The 21,810-nt window shown below is 44.8% G+C and overlaps 3 protein-coding genes across 3 annotated transcripts in view; all 3 read left to right on the plus strand.

Annotated features, from left to right (window-relative positions):
• Window positions 1-680: 680 nt before the first annotated feature.
• On the plus strand, window positions 681-1,751 carry paqr7a (progestin and adipoQ receptor family member VII, a; the record flags this gene model as incomplete). Its single annotated transcript, XM_084455532.1, has 1 exon — window positions 681-1,751. One exon carries the CDS (start codon window positions 681-683, stop codon window positions 1,749-1,751), a length of 1,071 nt encoding a protein of 356 aa, XP_084311658.1.
• Window positions 1,752-4,287: 2,536 nt separating this feature from the next.
• On the plus strand, window positions 4,288-7,660 carry sh3bgrl3 (SH3 domain binding glutamate-rich protein like 3). Its single transcript, XM_084455373.1, has 3 exons — window positions 4,288-4,410; window positions 5,636-5,803; window positions 5,913-7,660. Exons 1-3 carry the CDS (start codon window positions 4,366-4,368, stop codon window positions 5,976-5,978), a joined length of 279 nt encoding a protein of 92 aa, XP_084311499.1. The 5' UTR covers window positions 4,288-4,365; the 3' UTR covers window positions 5,979-7,660.
• Window positions 7,661-8,372: 712 nt separating this feature from the next.
• Window positions 8,373-21,810, plus strand: part of trappc9 (trafficking protein particle complex subunit 9) — a 247,302-nt gene continuing 233,864 nt past the window's right edge. The window contains exons 1-8 of the mRNA XM_084455432.1: window positions 8,373-8,443; window positions 10,930-11,525; window positions 13,984-14,129; window positions 14,888-15,013; window positions 15,685-15,711; window positions 17,422-17,543; window positions 18,902-19,027; window positions 19,459-19,675. Of these exons, the coding sequence (XP_084311558.1) occupies window positions 10,942-11,525; window positions 13,984-14,129; window positions 14,888-15,013; window positions 15,685-15,711; window positions 17,422-17,543; window positions 18,902-19,027; window positions 19,459-19,675 (1,348 nt within the window). The 5' untranslated portion in view covers window positions 8,373-8,443; window positions 10,930-10,941. The remainder of the gene's footprint in view (window positions 8,444-10,929; window positions 11,526-13,983; window positions 14,130-14,887; window positions 15,014-15,684; window positions 15,712-17,421; window positions 17,544-18,901; window positions 19,028-19,458; window positions 19,676-21,810) is intronic.

Here is a 21,810-nt window from a genome sequence, read left to right on the forward strand (position 1 = left end):
GTTGTAATGGGAAAGTATAAATAATAGAATAGAACGTTTATTTGCCATGTTTAACAAGTAAGGGTATAGTAGGCTACAGTAGGCTATACTGGAATTCTTGTAATCTCTTGTCCATACAGTAGGCCTAGGCATATCTTAGTGCTGGTAATAATTGAGCTATCAATCAGTTCCTCATTCCACTCCTAGGAAATCAGCTAGACATTTAAAGGTTTCTGTACTATATAGACAACTTTCCGTAGTCTAACAGTCTATCAGTATCATCCTCATCTACTTATCCTATCCGATCATGGATGACTATGCCTGTGTCCATGATGTAGGCAGTGCAATTAAATAATGTTCAAGTATACAGTTATGCATAGTGTTCAGTTCGAGTGTTGTCAGGTTTTGGTTCAAGTAAAATTGGCATGCTGTATATTGTCTGATTTACTTGGCTTCATGTTTGAGCAGCTTTCTCTAAACCAGTCTGGGAAAAAAATGAGTTCAGGAAATTAAAATGTGAAAAGATTTGATAAGAATGTACCTTATCCTATGACGGAAACCCTGATAAGAGAGGACAGTGTCCTAAGGTCCTGTAAGTAGCCTACCGCACCAGTAGAGCAGTCTTGTACATAACGGTGATTTCATTTGAATGTTTATTTTCCTCTCTTCCAGTTGCAGAGTCAGCAGTCCTACAGACCGTCATGGCGACAATGGTCATGGAGCGCATCGGACATCTTTTCATCAACTTGCAGCAGGTCAGGCAGCTTCCCCAGATGCTCACCGAGGCCGCGCCCTCCATGCCAGGCACTCTGAGGGACAGCGAGGTCCCCTGCTTTTTCAGAGAGCGTCACATCCATGCTGGCTACCGGCCTCTCCACCAGGGCTGGCGATACTACTTCCTGTCCCTCTTTCAGCGGCACAACGAGACCGTCAACGTATGGACTCACCTGCTGGGGGCGCTGCTGGTCCTGGTCAAGTTCGCCCAGCTGGCCGAGACCGTGGACTTTGCCGGGGACCTCCATGCCTGGCCTCTCCTCATCCTCCTTCTGTCCTCCCTGTTCTACACGCTCTGCAGCGCCGTGGCCCACCTGCTGGCCAGCAAGTCAGAGTTCTGTCACTACATGTTCTTCTACCTGGACTATGTCGGCGTGGCGCAGTATCAGTACGGCAGTGCCGTGGTGCACTTCCACTATGCGGTGGAGGAGGACTGGCATGGGCATGTGAAGGGGATCTTCATGCCTGCTGCCACCTTCCTCTGCTGCCTCTCGTGCCTCGGCTGCTGCTACGGGAAGTACTGCAACCACAGCCTCCCGCCCTGGGTCCGCAAGGTGGGCCAGGTGGCGCCCTCCACCCTGGCGTATGCCTGGGACACCAGCCCGGTGTTGCAGCGCCTCTTCTCCTGGCACACTGGCGGCGGCGCGAGAGACCCAGCCCTGGTCTTCCACTTGGGCCAAGTTGCCTTCTTCCTCTCCAGCGCTTTCTTCTTCACCCAGCCCCTGCCCGAGCGTTGGTTCCCCGGGCACTGTGACTTCCTGGGGCAGGGCCACCAGCTGTTCCACGTGTTGCTGGTGCTCTGCACACTGTGCCAGATCCACGCCTCCTACCTTGACTATGTGGGCCGCCGTGCCCTCTACGAGCGCCTGCACAGCACTGGCGAGGCTGCTCTCTTTGTGGGGCTCTATGTAGTGACCTTGGTCTCCTGCGCCTCCATAGCATTCCTCATGATCAGTAAAGTAAGGCGGCTGCTTGATTGTAAAGTCAAATCGAAATAAAGGTTGGGAGGAGTCAGCAAGAAGTTGTTACAATAAAGTATTCAATGCTACATATCACATGTTACACCAACCTGAAGTTGACTCGTCCCATATAGCACTTTGATTACGAGCCTAATGAATTTATCCACTTCACTCTTTGGGCCGTTTTTCATTATGTCTCATTTATTTGAGAGATTAAACTGGATTTTTCTCATGAGCTATTGAACAATTGACTGGACTGACTGCACTGTGCTTTTGTCAGTCCAGAGATGCATATTGACAGTATATTTTTATAGTGGGAGTATTGTATAGGTACTGCATGAAGTGTACATGCTGGAATATCATGTTTTGTACCTTTTGACAGTCTGTTATTCATCACATTTGAGAGGCGAAGAAGCCCATAACTGAACAAAGCCTAGTGATTAGGGATAACCAAATAATTTTATGGTGCCTTTGTTTTTAGTGTGGTATGCTCGGGGGCAAAATTAACAATTTAATCACTTTTCTTTTCACTGCATTAGACAAAATATGTTGCTTCTGCTACTGTAATGCTAGTCCACCTGCCACTGTATTGTTCACTGCTATGGGTGTTGGTTTATTATAACGTTTACACTGGTTTATCTGTAGTCCACAAATTAAATATGTGATTATTTTATGCTGGATAAATCCTTATGCTGTTTTTTACATAAATAACTTTTCTACTCGATGTTATATGCAGATTTCTTTTAAAATGTTTTTTTCTTGGTACTTTTCTTGAGAAGGACAGGAAGAATTTCTAAAAAGACCCTGGCTTACAAGACTGCTATTTCTAGGTCTGGGAGTTTCCCATGTTTCTCTCCTTTGACTGTTTTTGCAGAGTGCTCTGACGCAAGCCGGAGTAGACATAGGCTCTGATTGGCTCTTGCTTGGAGGTCTCCTTGGTGACATTTAGTTAAACATCACTTCTGCCAGTGGGATTTAATAAAGGTGTGAGGAAATGGGTTGCCTACTCCCTCAAAATATTCTCCAAATTGTTTTCCACTGGTCTCAATCCTCCTTTTTATTTGTTGTATGCTTCTTTATATATTAATATAATATTATTATATAATATTTACAACACATCTGTGTTAAGACTTTCCATGACCTATCAGAATTCATTAAACACAGGTCATTCACTTCCTATTACTCTCTTAATCCAGTGCCATTTGTAGAATGGTGATAAAAAAGCTATTGAAGCCACAACAGTTTCTGTGTATCATTATCACCCGCTAGCGTCTTCCTTGGAATACCAAGGATATAATTGTTATTGCAACCACAGCCTGCCATAGAACCCCAATCTCAGTCTGAGGCACGGACCACATTTCTTTCCCAGCAGATGGAAAATAAAAGTAGTGAACTACTGCCACCATGTGGAAATATAATGAACAACGCGTACACACACACACACACATATATATATATATATATATATATATATATATATATATATATATATATATGTGTGTGTGTGTGTGTGAGTGAGTGTGTGTTTTGTAGGTTATTTGAGTAGATCTAGTGTATTGTCCGTTAATATAATGTTATTTGCAGCTATGTATCTATTTACTGTAAGCTCTGTGAGCTATTTCTCCTAGCACAGATGTTCCCCCTCATATTCTGTCATTGTGATCACATAATTATGTTCCCCAGCCTTTCCCCCTTCAGGCAAGGTAGAAATCGAACTCTTTGTGATGGTGTCCAATGACATACAGTATTGACAAGACTGGTCAAACTTTTAAGTCTGACTCCCTGTCTTTACCCTCTTCCTGAAATTACCAGTGCATGTAGCCCCCGCACATGCGCTGGTACAGCACAGCCCACTCTCATTTTGGAGAAGAAAAAAAAACGGATTCAGCAGAGCTGGCCTGTTCTTGGACTCTCTCCCACATTCCCCACTGCCCAGTTCACAATGGTAGGCAACAGTCTGTTTCCTCATGATAAATACCATGCCAAGTTAAACCAATGTAGCCAATTAACATATGTCTCATGATTACATTCCCTGGTCCCACAATTGCGTTCATGATTACCCCCACCCCCAGTATAAACTCTGGATTCAGCATGTTATCATTTCACCTGATCCTATACAATTACCATATGTCATACAAACAAGTTGATTGCTCACTGGTTACAGTCATTGAGGGTTTGTAATCATGATACATGTAGATTGTTCCCTGCCATTAGTGGCATTTGATCAAAATAAGTAGAATCTTTTATTTTCCCCTTTTCTTTCCACTTGTTAAATGGAAAGTGATTGTCTGTCTGAGCTGTTAACCCTTCATATCCAAGTGAGGCCAACATGGGTTCAAAATATGGCAATGGTTTGCTCAAGTAGCCTAGCAAATGTGACATGTCTTTTTTCTAGGATTTTATTGAAATATGTGTCACCTTGAATGCAACAAAATAACTGGATATTGTGTAAACTATGAAAGAACAGACATGGTTGAACGCACGGGAATGGCCTACATTATCAGTTGCAGTTTGTATACCACTGTCCCTTTAAACTACACAGCGAATCGCGACCGTGCTGGCGCGGTGGGGTGCAAGGGGGTTGTATCATGGGTTGTATGGCAAGAGAACTGTTCGCCGTGAGACACACAAAGGGATTTTAAGAATTGCGACCATGGGCATCAAATTATATTATACCACCGTTACAGCTTCTAGGGAGGTGAGTTCACACAGACATAGGTTATAGGGTGTACCTATTGAGAACATTACGCTTAGTATGATGTGGATATAATTGAGTTTCTTGCACTGCCCGAGGCACACCCAAACGCCCTGGTATTATAATAGCCTACACCATCAGAGTTTATTGTGCATCTCTGCTTGCTTATTTATCTTTCACCTATCTTCATTTGGTTTCGAAAAGTTCATTTGGGGATGAACAACGCATAGGAAATGCGCATAAACGGGACCCCATAAGTCTTTTAGCAGTTGTGATTGTCTATATCTCTGTGTGCACGCATTACTTTGCTCTACATGCTTTGGGCGGAGATGTCTGTCTACTCTTATACATTATCGTAGAAAAGGGCGTTTGAATTGCTTGTTCTCTTATATTACGTTGGCATGATGTAGCCTAGCCTGCCCATCGTGTACCTGTACGGTGGCTCATAAGGCATTACGGTCCCTGACAGGAAGAAGAAATAAGGTTAGCTAACCAAAACACTGAACAGTCATCGATCCAGCTCTCACAAAAACTACACACCACGTCCGAAGATTTACATTGCTAAGCTTTGACCAAATGTAACAGTGACGAATCCCTTAAATCTGTTATTAACTACATAGGAATTTGCTCTCTGCTTGCAGTGTTCAATCATTGCAGATTGAATGAAAATACATGAGGCACAGTGCGGTGTCATATGACCAGTGTGACACTATGGCCTGCTGTGGATGGAAATTAAACAGGCCTGGATTAATACTAACTGCGCTAATTGAAATGCAAGATAGACGTCGCGGCTATATTTCCATTAAAGAGTTTCAATGACATTTAGACCTATTCCCCCCCAAATGTGTTTGTTTAGTGTGTTGCCCAACGAATGCCAGGCTGTAGCTGGTGCTTTATTTAGGCGTGGTTACAAAGCAGACTTCCCCTGCCAACTTCCTCAATCCGGCCCACAAAGATAGCGTTTCCCTGTTAATCATCAACCACACCCTTGACAAGCTAGCATTTAAAGACAAAGTAGGCCTCACCATACTCCTGGTGTTGCCTGAAGCAAGGTATAGTGGTTATGTTAGGCCTAATGTTTTTCTCTGCACCTGCCGAGAACATTAATCCCCACCCAACTCACCATGCTAGCCTCAGGAATTGCATAATAACATTATTATTATTATTATTATAGAATTTAATTATTGTTCACAAAGCAAAAAAAAGACTGATCCCTATGTGTTTATAGGTGAAGTCCCAGCAGGCAGAGGTGATGAGAATCCTGGAGAGTAAAAGCATCCAGTACGAACTGATCGACATCTCTGTGGGAGGAGAGGTCAGAGACGAGATGAGGAGCAAGGCAGGCAACCCTACAGCTGTCCCGCCCCAAATCTTCAACGAGGACCAGTACTGTGGGGTGAGGAAGAAGTGTGACTTGTCGGTCCTTATTGTCAGTTCACTTTTTAAATGTATTTTTGTGTTTGAACAGGATGTACATTGAGCGGTTTTGGTTTTTCCTCCCCCAGAACTATGAGATGTTCTCAGAGGCAGTGGAGGAAGACGCAGTGAAACAGTTTCTGAAGATGGCATGAGGGCCGTGTGTGGTTGCACCAGCCCAGCCCAGTCTCAACCCCCCTCCCCCTCTCATGCTCCAAGGGAAGCCTGTGATAACCACACTGGCACTGCCCACCTTCCTGTGTCTCAATGCCATGATGAATGCCAAATACATAAAACCAACCAATCAAAAGACACACGCAAACAAACAACTATACTATTGGACTCTTACCTAACCACTGTTATTATTATTGTTTATGTTTTATAAGCTTGCACAATGTCTTATGTTCTTTCCACGGTTTCCTTATTGGTCCATTCCTGTCTGATGTGTTAATGTCACTAATGCGTCTTAGTCCTGTTGGGATCAATGGAGCACCCAGACTGGTGGTAATTAGGTAATCTAATCTGGGCTGTGATCACATGATCACTGAAGATTAAAGTAATCCAGAGGCTGAGATTCACTAGGAATCTTCATGATCTCCCCGCAGACCAAACAAAGAATGCTTGGTCATCACCAGTTTTAATTCCTGTTTGTTTGTTTTTTCCCATTCCTGGCCTTCAGATTCCCATGCGGCTCATATACAGTATATGTACTTTATGTAACTATCAAGGTGCATGGAGGAAGAGCGTTTGCAAATACAGTATCATGGATTTAATCAATTAGCTCTTTAAAATGTAGCAGTAGATAGATTACAACATTGCATTTAAGTTTTGTCTAAACATTTCAATAAATTGGAGGCTAGGAATCAAAGGTTCACATCAGAAATCCGAATTCATCTTGGAAAGTGTTTCTCAATATGGTGCCAATGAATATCAGTGAAAACGTTTTACAGTTGGCTGTAGTAACTCTTACTCCAGTGACTGCTTTAAATGTGTTAGATATCACATAATTGTCTGGGTATTCCTTGGCTGTCAGTATTGGGTGTAGAATAGACATTACTCCAGACTCAAGCCTACATGAAACTGTAACATCATTGTGAGATATGGTGAAACAACACAGTTCCTCATGGCTATTAAGGTCCTATTTTGTCCATGTTACATCTGTGATAACTCTGTCTGTGTGAAGATGCAGTGACCATGCACTAAAACTCTGCCTCATTCTCATTGTGATACCATTCCCACTATTGTAGCTAAACCCTAAGTGGTATAAATCATTGTTTTGGATTGAATTGACTCAATCTCAGCCTTAGCTAACACTCACCACTCGGGAAGGTTGGAGGCCTAACTTCTAGTGCTTTTATGTGTCTGTTCTCTTCCAAATGTTTTTTCTTTCTCTATGGGAAGTTTGCACATAATGTATGCTCTCTATCATTTATAGGAATCTCAACATCTAACCCCTTCATTATCCTGTCTTTTTAAACACTCTTTTAACCCAGGGTCTTAAATTGCTGTTTTGACTTGACCACAGCTATCATAATGCCCACGTCCGCTAGTTCCATGTGTAATATATCTGGATATGTAGGTGAGACCTCTTCTCAGTGATGGCAGCCTTCACAGACAATGTTTGTGCAGTGTATTGTCGGTTGATGGTAGTAGATGGTTTGCTTGTTATTGATGTGTAAGATATTCACTATCACACTATCAACAATATTTTAAACATTCCATGTCTCTCTTTGAGCCTCTGCTTAGCTTTTTGGACCAATGCCCCTTTGGCCAGAAAAAATAATACATTTAAGAATAAGATGCTGTTGTCTTCCAAGAAGATTGTGAAAAAGTGATTTATGGGTCAAAAAATAAATAAATGGAATAAGATGTATTTGGTGTCAATTTTTATGCATTTCATCTCTGAAATTGTGATTTGTTCATTTTCAATGAAATATTAAAGTGGTACAACAGAGTGCAAAACTACATGAAAACAGATTGAGTGTGAGTCATACACTCACCAGACACAGTGACTCAGTGTGATATGGTTTTTGTAATACTTGTGCAATAGCTTGATTAAGGCATATCTTCTCAGTTTCCACTGCTCTGTCTTCATCTCACTGAGGAATGTCACAAGTGACTGGCGATGCCACAATACCCACCCAAATTGAAATTGTACATGGTACCTGTATCTTGTACATAGGACAAATAAACCACCTCGAACCTTGAAACACACAGAATAAGATTTGTGGTAGAAACTAATACATTGGATCCTGCCATACTATGTCCATTAGGATTGGGTGTGTATTGTTGCTTTGTAAACACAATTAATTAAAGTAAGTATGACCTGTTTGTCCAAAAACAGTGTAAACAAACATTATTGTACAACCAGTAGGAGGCACTAATGGACTGGTAGTATGCTTTGTAGCCGCTCCTTCCGGCATTGGCAGTAGCGTGCAACACTGACACACGTGCTATCAGACTGAGAGCCGAAGAAGGAGGCAAGGGAAGAAGGAGGCAAGGGAAGAAGGAGGCAAGGGAAGAAGGAGGCAAGGGAAGAAGGAGGCAAGGGAAGAAGGAACTGTCACTTCTGCAAGATATTTCACAGCCTTCACCTGAGTGACCATTGCGACCTGAAAAGGTAACAGGAATGTACTGGGTGTATATTTATAAATAACACTGGTTGATATTCAGACGGTGAAGGTGGATAAATTGGAGTATCGTAGGCGGCTTGCCAAATGTTGATCTTGCTAGCTTGCTGCTGCTAACGTTAGCAACCAGTTAACTAGCTGACGTTAGTGTTTGGGCATTTGTCAAGCTATAAACGTTAGCTAAAATGTCGACAGTGCCATTAGAATAAGTAGGGCGGTAAATATGACACTCGTGAGTTAGGAAATACATTTGTAACTTGCTAGCTGGCTAGCAGTATCAAGCTCTTGCAAGGTGGCTGTCTTGTGTTTTTATTTTTATGAATGAACAAGACGTCACGCGAAACCATTCATATGGAAACCCCTCACAGGATGAGTATCAGCTGTAAAAAGAGACCCGTCATTTTTGTCGTGGCTAAGTTATTGTCACTGACAATATTAGACTATATTTCGACCTTCCTACCTGACTTCAACAGTCTGACTACTCTCAAACAAGCCAAATGCAACAGTAACGTTAAACGTGTTGTCCCTCACCCATGATGTATGTTTCTTTGTGGTAATGAAGATGTGGAAATGTGATATTTTCTTCATGAATATGAATATATTCAATGTTTTAAGTGTTAAAGCATTTTATGTGCATAATATTTAACTCCCGGAGCTCTAAACTCTGAAGTAGAAGGGCCCCTGAGAACTTTATTTGAATTCTGGAAATTCAGAAAACGAAATCCAGAAACTGTACTCCTCAGTTGTAGGGCAGAGATGCAATGAGCACCAGTCTGTTTTTTGCATGCACCCTGCAACAAGAGGCAGATGCAGTTATGTTGTTCCTGCATTTGTGGAATGTCTGGCCGTTTCAAGCAGTGTTGTGCATTCTGCGGCCAAATGCGTCCCCGGCATGCGTCCAGCATGATCCAACTACGTAAATGAGTCATTGGATTTTATTGTACCCACAATGCATCTAACCTCAATATTAACTTATTCTTTTGCCTACAGTGATGTCACACGCTACTTGTCCATTATAAATCAATGGGTCGGAGGTGCAAACGAACGCAGGTTGGAGGTGCAAACTGAGTGCTTCTGCAATGGATGTCTATGAGGAAAATGCCCATATGTGTGTCTCAAAGAATGAGAATCCTAACATTCAGACCTAGAAAAAGCAAAAGAGCTACTAAATGGCTGGGGATCGCAAAGTCCCTGGTAGGGATGGGTATCGTTAGGATCTTATTGATACCGGTATTGATACCGATACTGCTTATTGATACCGATACTAAACAATACTCTTATCGATACTACTCTACCACTTTGGGACTCATACACTGTCTGGGTCGATGTTTCTGTCTCAGTTGGCCTTCAATTACATAGTGGACTGTCACTGTAATATAGTGATCCTATGTGATACTTGTCCAGCCATTGCTGGTTATGGCTACTTTTGACAGTGGTAAGCTCACCTATGATGTTTCTCTTTTCAACTGCATGCCAAGCAGGTATGAGGGTGTCTGATAATGTGCCCACGGAAGGGGGGAGGTAAGGGTTAAGGGCTGTGGTCATCTCCCTACAGTAACAACTGTTAGAACTGTGAACTGTCAGAAGACAGACTAAACTGTGGCTACATTAGTTATGTAGCTAGCTACAGCAACCGAAAATATTTTCATTCAGCATCTCTCACTCCCAGTCAGAAAATGTCCGCTAATTGCGATGGTAATTTTCGCTGTGTTAAACTCCATTGACTTATGCTAAAAACGTTAGTGATCTAAAAGTCTGCGATTGTTGGCATTCATTTTTTGGGGGGTCTTTCAGGCGGGGCAGGACTCCGCGGTTCGATCCCAGCTCCTGGCGTGGTGCCGAACTGTCCTTGAGCAAGACACCTCACTTGTGGCATGGTGGCTTTGAAGGGAGAAATGCAGGGAACAATTTCCAATGGCCTGGCGACGGCCGAAGACGTGTGTGTGTGTGTGTGTGTGTGTGTGTGTGTGTGTGTGTGTGTGCGCTTTGTCGCCCTCACTCACGTCTGTGTGTGTGTGTGTGTGTGTGTGTGTGACACTTGTGACCAATAAAGACCCCTCGAGTTACAGAATTTTATTTTAAAAGCTCTGAACTCTGGATTTAGAAAGTAGACAAGCTCCAAGGTATAATAGACTTTACTGAGACACCAAGCATAGTTTTTACAAAGAAAAATGTACTTGGCATGTACCAGAGCCCACCACCTGGGGGCACTTGCCATATTTCATTTTTCCCTTTATGGGAAAAATGAATGGTGGGCTCATAATGGGAAAAATGAATTGTGGCGAGCGCCCCCAGGATGGTGGACTCTGGTACATGTGACGAATGCACGTCAATCTAATATCCCCCCCTTGATTTAATCGGGTGGGCGACAAAAATCTGTCCACTCGGGCACCGTTGGTTTTCTATTTCTGGAGTGATGGCAGTGTAATCATTTATAGCCTCACGGACTCAACCCTTTTGTGAATTGTATTTTCAGCCACGTGAGAAGATGAGCGTCCCAGACTACATGCAGTGTGCGGAGGACCACCAGACGGTCTTGGTGGTGGTCCAGCCGTTGGGCATCGTGCCAGAGGACCAGTTCTTCAAGATCTACAAGCGCATCGCCGGTGTGAGTCAGGTCAGCATCCGGGACTCCCAGCGCCTCCTCTACATCCGCTACCGCCACCACTACCTGCCGGAGAACAACGAGTGGGGTGACTTTCAGACGCACCGCAAGGTGGTGGGCCTCATTGCTGTGACAACCTGCTCGTCTGCCAAGGAGTGGCCCCAGACGTCGGACCGCTTCCACGGGCAGAAGGAGGTGTTTGGCTCCACGCTCTACGACTCGCGCCTGCTGGTGTTTGGGCTCCAGGGGGAGATCGCTGAGCAGCAGCGCACAGACGTGGCCTTCTACTCCGACTACGACAACTGCGCAGACGTGGAGAAGAGGGTGGAGGACTTTGTGGAGTCCATCTTCATCGTGCTGGAGTCCAAGAGGTTGGACCGGGCCACCGACAAATCTGGGGACAAGATCCCGCTGCTCTGTGTTCCTTTTGAGAAGAAAGACTTTGTGGGTCTGGACACTGATAGCAGGTGAGTTATTTACTTTTCCACACTGATTAGATGAAGTTTTGGATCACTGTTTGTTTCCAAATGAAGGGATAGGACAAATTATCCATTACCCTTGTGTGTGAATAGTAAACAAGTAACTAAAACAAAGTAAGTAAGCAAGTGAAACAATTATAGCCTAATCTTTGCTTGTAATGATAAAATTCTGACTGTTTTCTGTTCCGTCACAATGCTCATTACGTGTTGCCAAGGACAACCTTGCCTGTTTTATCTTATTTTTATTTTATTTTTGCTTCTTTCTGCTTTATCGTGGTTTATTTGTCTTTCTCCTTTTTTCTTTCATACTGTCCTGTGAGTTTATTGTTGGGTGTGAAAAGGTGAGCTGCTGTTAGACATAATGCTGTAGTTAAGCCATCCCAGCCCCATCAGCTTTAAGCCCTGCCGTGTGCATGGGTTCATAGAGTCAAACTCATCACTCCTCCCTCTGTTGTTGAAACATAGTCATGGAAGCTCCAGGAGGAGCTGATAGTTTGGACTTGCTGAACACATGACACAATGCAAGCAGTTAGGGTTTGTTCAGATCTCAAAGCTTTGAGGAATGGGAAGGTTAAGCGTTCCTTGAGCTGGACTTAAAGTAGCCTTGCGAGACCATCGTCATCACACCGCACTTTCAGTTTCTCTCCGCAGATCAGTCAGAACCTCCCCCTATCTTCAACAGTTTCTCTCCTACTCGTTTACATTTTGACCGGGCCAATCAGGGATTGTGTTCTGACTGCTGTTCTGCCCCGCAGTGGAATGTAGCCCCTGGTTGGTTCCCGCGGCAAAACAGTCTACCAAAACAACAAGCAGTAACGTTAACGCTAGTAGAATAAACAGCCTTAATTGCAGTTACTGCAGAAATAGACTCACAACAATTAAACAACAAGAGAACAATTAAGAAACAAGAGTATGCACTAGCGGAGTTTCTTGGAGGAAAATACGTTTTCACCATCCTTCCGACTGGAGTTGGCAGTTTTGTCACGCTGATTAGCTGAAGGAATTTGTCAAGTAGGACATGCACCGATTGCAAAATTCTGGGGCGATGTTAAAAATAACAATCCGGCCGATGCCCAATGTTTTTTATTTTATTTTTATTCCCCCTTTTTGCCAGGGAAACAAAGACATTAAGTGTTTGGTTCCAAAATGCAGATTTTCATTTCACTTTAATTTGACAGCAAACTACATGTGCATTTGCGGTGTTACGTCACGGATCTTCTCTGAATCTGCAGCTGGGTAGGCTACGTTTTGCAACAAAAAAAGCCGTAATTGTTGCGACATAACATCGGCCACTACCATCTGTGAATGTCATTTTATTTGCCGATGGCAGTCAACAAGGCCAACATCGGCCGATGCCGATGCATCAGTGCGTCCCTACTGTCAAGGCAAGTACTCCCGCCCACTGAAATCCTTCGAGATGGGGAGAAAGACTGGTCTGCGAAGAGAAACTGAAAGTCAACTTGCTAGATCAGGATGGTCTCACAAGGCTAGACTTAAAGTAGCAGCAGCATCAACACACCCTTGGCTGCCTGAATTCATCATTTTTGAGCCTCGTTTCTCATTGCACCTGTTCATGAAAACATTAGTTTGATTATGGCATCCAATTTATATTTTAAGTGATTCTTGACTAAATTTTTTAAATAACTTCACACACAGGTATTTCAGGCTACAGAAATGATTTTTTTTGTCTATTACTAGATTGATCCTAAACCCAAATGTATCCTAGTTTGATATCAAAGCTAAATGAATGAGTTACACTTCACCTTCCCAGTCTCTCAGGCCCCAGTCAGAGATTCCAGAGGTTTACAACTGGCCCCCTAACGAATTATATATGATGTGTGGAGAGGAGTCGCTGGAGCCCTCGGCTATTAGAGCCTTTTATTAAGGTGCAGTATATCAGCAGGACCTGATGAAGATGTACTGACATCGAAACGTTGTCAAGCTTATACTGCACCTTAATAAAAGGCTCTAATAGCCGAGTACTCCAGCGACTCCTCTCCCTACTTATATATGATGTATGTTTCCCCCTCCTCAATCCCTGTGTGTATGTGCAAGACTTCACAATAGGAGCCCCAGCTGTAGGCTATAGTCCATGTTATTGTATTCCTCCCTTTGCTTGTGCTAGCCAATCCCACCCCACATATAACTAGGTAGAGATTACTCCAACAGCGAGTCTCCTACACTGGCACTCTATGGGACCCTGGTAGGATGAGATATGAGAGAGGCAAGCACCTTTTTCAGGAACGGGAATAAATGGAAACCGAGATGTCTACTGTGTAAGAAGTTATGAAAGAACGTCTTTGGATATCTAGCACAGCACCCCCCTTCTCCTTTTTATACATAGTCATTAAAAAGCTTGCGTTAAACATCCACTATGTTCCTTGTCAGTTCTTTAGTGCGTACTAAGTGTAAGTAAGGGTCTTCATCTCCTCCTTCTCTTCTTCAGGCACTATAAGAAGCGCTGCCAGGGTCGGATGAGGAAGCACGTGGGGGACCTGTGTCTGCAGGCGGGCATGTTGCAGGACGCCCTGGTCCACTACCACATGGCTGTAGAGCTGCTACGCTCCGTCAACGACTTCCTGTGGCTGGGGGGTAAGCCTGAGGGAGCTAGTAGGTCTATCTGCGTCCTCGCAGGTGGGGTCCGGGTTCAGGGACCGGGTTCAGGTTCCGGGGTCTGGGTTCAGGGTCTGGGTTCAGGTTCCGGGGTCTGGTCCCGGGGTCTGGGTCCTCGCTGGCGACCGGTTCCTACACGACACACCCCCTTTTTTTTACTACATGACACACCCGTGTCACTACATCACTACACGACACATCCCATTACTACGATACCCATATAAGTGACTACACAACGTCGGAATGCATGGAGGCGCATAGGCAGTGAGCATTGAGCAATTTCCTGCGCACTTGCGTGCGTGCCTGCGCGGGGTATTGAGATATGTAGAGCGTGTCCGCATCGCTGCATTCCTGGGTCCAACCTACTAAATCTGCCTCACCCCTGTGTCCATATCTGGCCCCTGTATTCACGTGGATGGTGCTTGTGTATACGGTGGATAGCTAGCTAGAATGGCTAGTTAGGTAGCTAGCTAGTAGCTACTAATTAAGAACACTAGTAAGCTAGCTAGCTAGAATGGCTCGCTTGTACCTAGTAATAAGATAGCTAACTGCATCCTTCTCTCCACTTCAGGTGTGTGCTCGTAAATATATACCTTAGTATGGGGGTGTGTCCTGTAGTTTGCAACGTCACCACCGGACCAGCGAGGACCCCTGCTGGTCTGGGGTCTTATCTACAGCCTCTCGCACCGCCTGTGTTAGCACTACGACTATGTTGTCCTTTTGTGCCTTTTGTCCAGCTGCTCTAGAGGGCTTGTGTTCTGCCTCCGTTATCTTCCACTACCCCGGGGGCACAGCAGGCAAGGCTGCCGGACACAAACCCAGCATCTCCCAGGCCGCCGAAGCGGGGAAGAGGCACCGGCCAGGTAAGCAAGCGCTGATGGGCCCGACCGCCCTGTCACCACGGGGCACCAGTAGATCGTCCTGATGCCTCTGAACGAGGTGTGGTTGAATGACAGCCGGAGTGAAAGGAAATGTCACGGCTTATTTCATGTGTTGCCCTCAAGCAACTCAAGCTTTTGCTAAGCTCTGCTCATCCCAACTGCTTCTTTTATGCTCACTGGACATTCCCCACCAACTGACAAAGTCCTCCCTTTGGCCCCTACAACCTAACCCTTCGTTGGTATTTTAATATTCTATATTAACACGTTTATTAACATGGTACTGTACTTTCAGTAACTCCTAGATAACACATAACATCATGTTAAAGGGAAAATTGAGTCTAGTCATGTCTGGATTGTGCTGGAAGCTCTGCTTGTCTGCTCTAAACTGGGATGCTCAAAAACTGCTTCAGTTCATGTCAATGTTATCAGTAGTTCAGGTGTCAGTAAAACCCAATCCCCACCCTGGTCTTGACTGCAGGGGTTCTGGTAGTGCTCAGGTGTCAGGCCAGGTGCTAGCTTTGCTAGGAGAACAGGGGCTGGCCTGGGAAGGATTGTTAGGACTAACATCGCTTTTATTATTAACTGCTATTATTAACTGATTAACTGCACCCTGTGTCATGGAGTGAATCTGCATTCTCTCTCTCTGTCTGTAGGGGCACAGGAGGTTCTCATTGACCCAGGTATGGTACGACACACTAACCCGCGTAACAGTAGACGTCTGCCTGTGTTTGCTTGTGGCCCTCTGTGTGCTCATTTGCCGTGTGTGTATTCCGTGACAGCCCCCCACTGCACTACATTTGATTCCAGTGTTTGATTTGTCCCCTGCTACTGACATCCTTCTTTCTCCTACGGCAGGTCTCTTAGCATCACCTAGTAGTGTGTGCTGCTGTATATTTGATACACAATGTACTCCTATTAAGCCAGTGATTGGTACCCTAAAGATCAAAAACATCACTACTGCTCATATTGTTATACATGGCGCGTATGATCGGAAAAACCAAATAGGATTTCTGTGCTTGAAGGCTGTTATTAATGGCTCTGTGGTGTCAAAATGCAGTTAAGTGGCTTCTGTCTTTGACACTTGTTTGCCCTGTTACGTAGATGAGACACAAGAGTTAGGCCTCACATAATTCGCCAGAAGGTGGCGATGTTGCTATGGTAATCTTAATGCTGTCAGGGCTACCTGAGGACTCATTTAGTCATTAAGGATACTGTTGCCTGCAGATACCACGCAGAACTGTCCGATTAGATGTGGTTTGAATGACGTGACTTTGGCTCATCAGCAATGAGGCAGTTAGATTATCTCTTTGTGTTGCAAATAGGGTGTAACATAATGCACATTTGGCTGCAGAAATGTCGCATGCAGCATCTCATTATTCACATGCTGTGTCACAGTGACAGCCCGACGTCGTTGCTATGGACCTGGCTCCGTTGCTAGGCAATGTACTCTCAATCGAAATTTGTATCCTAATCAGATGGGTTGAGTGATACTTCTCACAGTCGTTTTAGAAACATATATTCTAACTGTGCTCATGGAATATACACCCCTATTAACACATGATTATCATCACAATAACTTAGTTTGCAAACAGATCCCTTTTAGTTCAACAAGCAAAATACTATTAAATGGACAACAGGCGAAATAGTGCTCAGGATAATTCGACAGTCATTCAAGATATGACTGCTTAGCAGGACCCGTTGTAAGGCTCTTCCATTTCAGTCCATACCTGTATGTGTACATGCAGGGGTGAAAATTAACTTTTTGGCTCACGGTGAGTCACCTGCCAAGGGGACTGTGGATGAAAAAATCTATCGGCCAAGTATATATATTTTTTTTTCAGATAGCCTTCCGAAATCTAGTCGCCAATTGGAAATTTTACCCGCATTTGGTCGGTGGCAGGTGTTAATTTTCATCCCTGTGTACATGTCCATCAGGCGTTACCACGTGTTTATTATATACAGGAAATAGGATCTTATAACTACTACTTTAGATGCACACTGTATTTGCCTTGCAAAGTGAATGCCCTGCATGGCAGTCTTTTAATGTGTAGACATGCTGATGCTAGGTCCATTGCTAGGTCCATTCTGAAATGCGTGTTGATCTATGATGAACGCGTAGCATTTGAGTATGCTCAGGTGTCAGTCTCTTGTTGAGTGTTTGAATGTTGATTTTTGTTCATTATGTGCATGGTGTCCTCATTAGTGAAATAGATGTTTTAAGGATCAATACATTTGTTTGTGAAGTTTATAAATTGTTACTGTTTTCGCCTTCTCTCTCCTCTCTTGTTGGCTGTCAGCAGCAGATCGGATGATGGTCAAATCCACTGACCATCTGGATTGCAGGGGTCTTTAATACCACTGTTCATATTCCCTCCCCTCTTTGAGTGCAGGTGCTCTCACAGCCAATGGGATCAGTGCAGACACCAGCGCGGAGATTGGACGTGCCAAAAACTGTCTGAGCCCCGAGGACATCATAGAGAAATACAAGGAGGCCATCTCCTACTATGGCAAGGTACTCAACCAGAGCATGTTGTTAAACTAAGAATTTGTTTCAAACATGCCAATGACAACTGAACTTTTGGTCTATCCTGTCTGCAATCATGAACATATCCACCAGGGGGCAGTGATTGACCTGCTATCTGTGTGAAGATCTTTGAGACAGAGACAGAGAGAGTGTAGCAGTGCTTGTGTCCAGGTTGTAAACAAAAAAGCACATGCTGACTGCAGCTGAATGTTTCTGAGTACAGTCAAGGGTCCAAAGAACCTAACCTGAGTTTTAATAAGTCCACTACCCAGTAAAGAAGTACACTACCCAGTACCTTTCAGCATCTAGCAAAATACCTGAGCTATCATGCCATTATGGACGGATGCCTTTATACTGTGATATTGTTTGGTTCTTCATTGGTATGTTTAAATGTGGAACTTGCTAACAGTATCCTTAATGTTATGGGAAGACTAAGCAGGCATACTATATCATCCCATAGCATTCAGAGGCAGCACCGTGCTGTCTCCATTATTATAATTGCCTTTTTGCCCTGACCTCCCCTGGCCCTTTTACCTGTTACTAGTTCATTCAAAATGAATATCTATATCTCGACACAGGCCCATTTAGATACAGTATTAATTGAATTTTAATAAGGAGTTAATGGAATTGGAGTTGGGAGGAGGGGGGGGGAGGATTGTGGAGGTCTGTATAAAACATGAGGCTACTGAAGTCTCTGCAGCGCTACCTCTTAGGTTCGCTCTTCAGGGGAACTGCTGTTTAGCGCATTCCTGGGTTCTCCTAGTCCTGCGATACCAGACCATCCTAGATCTCTGCCCTCCAATATATCTGGAGATTTCTATGCTTAACATGGTTGTTTGAATGGCGGCGAGAACAGCCGCTAACAAACCTACGTCTACTACTATGGATTGGTTCAGCCCTGAACAAACCTATGCCCTACAGACTTTGGATTGGTTGTGCAATGCAGTTTATTTTTATTTTTTATTTTTTTTAAACTCACTTTGGATTGGTTCTGTAATTATTATTATTATTTTTACCTCTAATTGTTTCCACCCAGTTTTAGCAATGCAAGCTGGGAGAATGTCCTCAGTCTCTAGTTGAGTAAAACGTTTAGACTGACTTGTGAGTCGAGGGTTCCCCTGCGAGAGACCAATGGGTGAATGAAGTGAGCGATCACACGGGACCACAATTTCGTGGCCTGCGGCAAAGTTCTGTAGCGGGTGCTCACAGATGAGCTCGGTCTAATGTTATTGGGAAAGCATCCATTTTGATTATGAGATTGGGTGGAAGAGTCAAGGAAGCTCTCATTGATTATTCATGTTTCATTCTTTGTTGCTGAGCCGAGTTTCTCTTTTCTCCCGCTCCAGTATAAGAACGCGGGCGTGATCGAGCTGGAGGCCTGTGTGAAGGCAGTCAGGGTGCTGGCCATTCAGAAGAGGGCAATGGAGGCGTCGGAGTTCCTCCAGAATGCCGTCTACATCAACCTTGGCCAGGTAGGTAACCTTGGCCACACGGACCTCCCTCTGGGGAACCAGCTTAGGGGAATGGCAAAGCCCCGCTCCCCCGACCGCAGAATCCGACACCCGAGCTTTCCTATGTGTCACTGGACAGCCAGCCCCGAAACTGGACAATCTGCTGTCTTTGGGGCAAGAGTGAGGGCAGTGTGTAGGCGTCGTGCTCGAGTCCCAGTTATGCAAGCCCTGTCCTTCCGTGCTGTGCTGGGTCATGTCAATTTTGTTACCTATTCAGGGAAGTTTTGTATTTGAATAACCCAAAATGAGCCCCTGAAATGACCCCCCCACCAGCAGCCCTTTAAATCCTTGACATTTGGTGATAGAGGGATAGCATTGCAACAGCGCAGCATTACTCATCCAAAACATGACGTGCTACTCTGTGTGTCTCAAACCTCCTCTTGTGACAAAAGCTCTCGGAGGAGGAGAAGATCCAGCGCTACAGCATCCTGTCGGAGCTCTACGACCTGATTGGCTTCCACCGCAAGTCGGCCTTCTTCAAGCGCGTGGCGGCCATGCAGTGTGTGGCGCCCACCATCCCTGAGCCGGGCTGGAGGGCCTGCTACAAGCTGCTGCTGGAGACCCTGCCTGGCTACAGCCTCTCCCTTGACCCCAAGGACTTCAGCAAGGGTAGGTTGACTGGCTGAGGCGCTGGGCCACGCTGCTGAACTTTGAAGAACAAGTCTTTTTTTTCTCCTTTTTTTTTCCGAATCCATTGACGATTAATAAGCCGATGGTTTCGCTGTTATTTTGAACGGGATAAAACTGAAATGTTAGGCTTATAACGTTCACTCTCTTGCTCTTCCTCTCACTCTCTGTCTCTCTCCCTCCCTCTTTATCTCTCCCTCAGACACATGCTTAATTATTATGTCAGTACACAGAGAGAAGGAATAACCTGGGCTGATCCAGCCCCCAGCTTTATGTAAAATATCAACCTTTTTAAGAGCGCTTCTCGGGGGTAATATCCATTCAGAGCACCACTTTGTTTCCAAAGACACGCACAATCGAGACCTGACTCTCAGGTTTGCTGCGTCCTCACACTAAGCTTGTTTGCAGCACAGACTCTCTCAGCCCTCACTTAATGCACCCACTCAACGGCAAGGTTTTGAAAATAGAGGAAACCTTTCCCAGCGATACAAAAGGCTCTGGGTAATCCATACTTGTCTTGTGAGTGATCCTCGTTCAAACAACGTACGTGAGAGAGGAGTTTGGGGCACCGTTGACTTCTGACCATTTCTCTTAGGTCTATCACACGCACGCACGCACACACACCTATTCACAACCACGATTGGTACTTGTTAACACCTGAGTGCGTGAGTATTGATTGTGTTGCAGCAGCAGGCAAAATAAGAAAAGCTTTTATTTCAGCCAATATGACTTTTCACTCGGAATAGCTCTTAACAAAGTAAACCCAGGTATCGGCTGATTCTGCACTTCTTTCCCCCAAGTAAACCTGAAGTCACGTGAGAGCCACTCAGAGGGCTCTACATGTGCACTTGTTGCGTTGTAAAACATTTTGAGGTCCACTCTACACTGCACAGTGCATGGTAGCCAGTGAAATAGAGGCTTCCTGAGAGTCTCTGGAGAGTCCTCAGAGGAAAAGCTGTGAGATGATTGTGAGTGCTCCCAGGGACGTGTCAGGAGGGAGTTTATCCAGGAGGGGAGCCCCCGGTGCAGCCAGCTGGAGTGAGAGAGAAAATGGAACTCAATAGTTCATTGCAACAGGGGCTGGAGTAGTGGCTTGATATATTGAAGAGCAAATGGTATTTTAATTGGCATGGGAACCTTCTTCACTGCTCCACTCAATTACCAAGGTGAGAGAAAGACTGTGTCCGTCTCTCGCTCTGCTCCCCCTCTCTCTGTCCCCCTCTCTTTCCCTCTCTCTCTGCCCTCCCCTCCTCCCTACCCCCCTCTCTCTCCATCTCTCTCTCTCTCCCTATCTCTTTCTCTCTCAGATAGCATTGGCTTGAACCTTCCACAGTTTTGCACACCTCAGACATTAGTGCAATGCTAATTCACTTTGAGATGACAGAGGTAGGACAGTAGGCCTATCATCAGGCGTCTCCCACAAAGAAACAGCTAATTCCACCCATGGCCTTTAAGGCGACTAGAAGGTACAGTGCATTTGAATTCAGCCAGGTTGTGACAGGGTGGTTGCTTGGCGGTGGCACTGCTGTCTGTATCTTGGTGATGTGCTAATTGGATTTCCAGACACTTGCAATCCCACCTCAATTTTTTGTAATTTTTTTTACCATGGATGAAGTCATTTCGGAGGACGAGAGAAACGACATCCAGCAGGGAAAAAAAGCCGCAGTGTCCTCTGGATTACTGCCCTCCAGATAAGCACTGGCTTCATGTGAAATCACTGGCAGACAGGTGGAACCACTCAATTTTTAGACTGCTTAGTGGGCGCAGGGAAAAAAAAAACGAGCTCATGAAGGATTTGCATTAATAGTTTTTCAGATGACAGAGAAAAGTCAGTGGAAAATGAGTAATGTCTGCGGTACAAAAAAACGCTGATAACTCACAAGCATCTCTGTCACGATTTCAGGTCCCCGAATCAGTGTAGCTGAAGGAACAATAGCTTATTTACGGATTTCTATGTTGCGTTTCGCCCCTCATCCTCTCTCTGTCTCTCTCTCTTGTTTTTCTTTCTCTCATTTCAGCACTGACGGCTCTGAGTGGAGCTGTGGAGATCTGGGGGGGGGGGGGGGGGGGGAGTGCTTGAAAAGTTCTTATGTAACGAGACACATCCACACGCTACA

Source organism: Borostomias antarcticus (genome assembly GCF_949987555.1).
Source record: "Borostomias antarcticus genome assembly, chromosome: 21".
NCBI lineage: Eukaryota > Metazoa > Chordata > Actinopteri > Stomiiformes > Stomiidae > Borostomias > Borostomias antarcticus.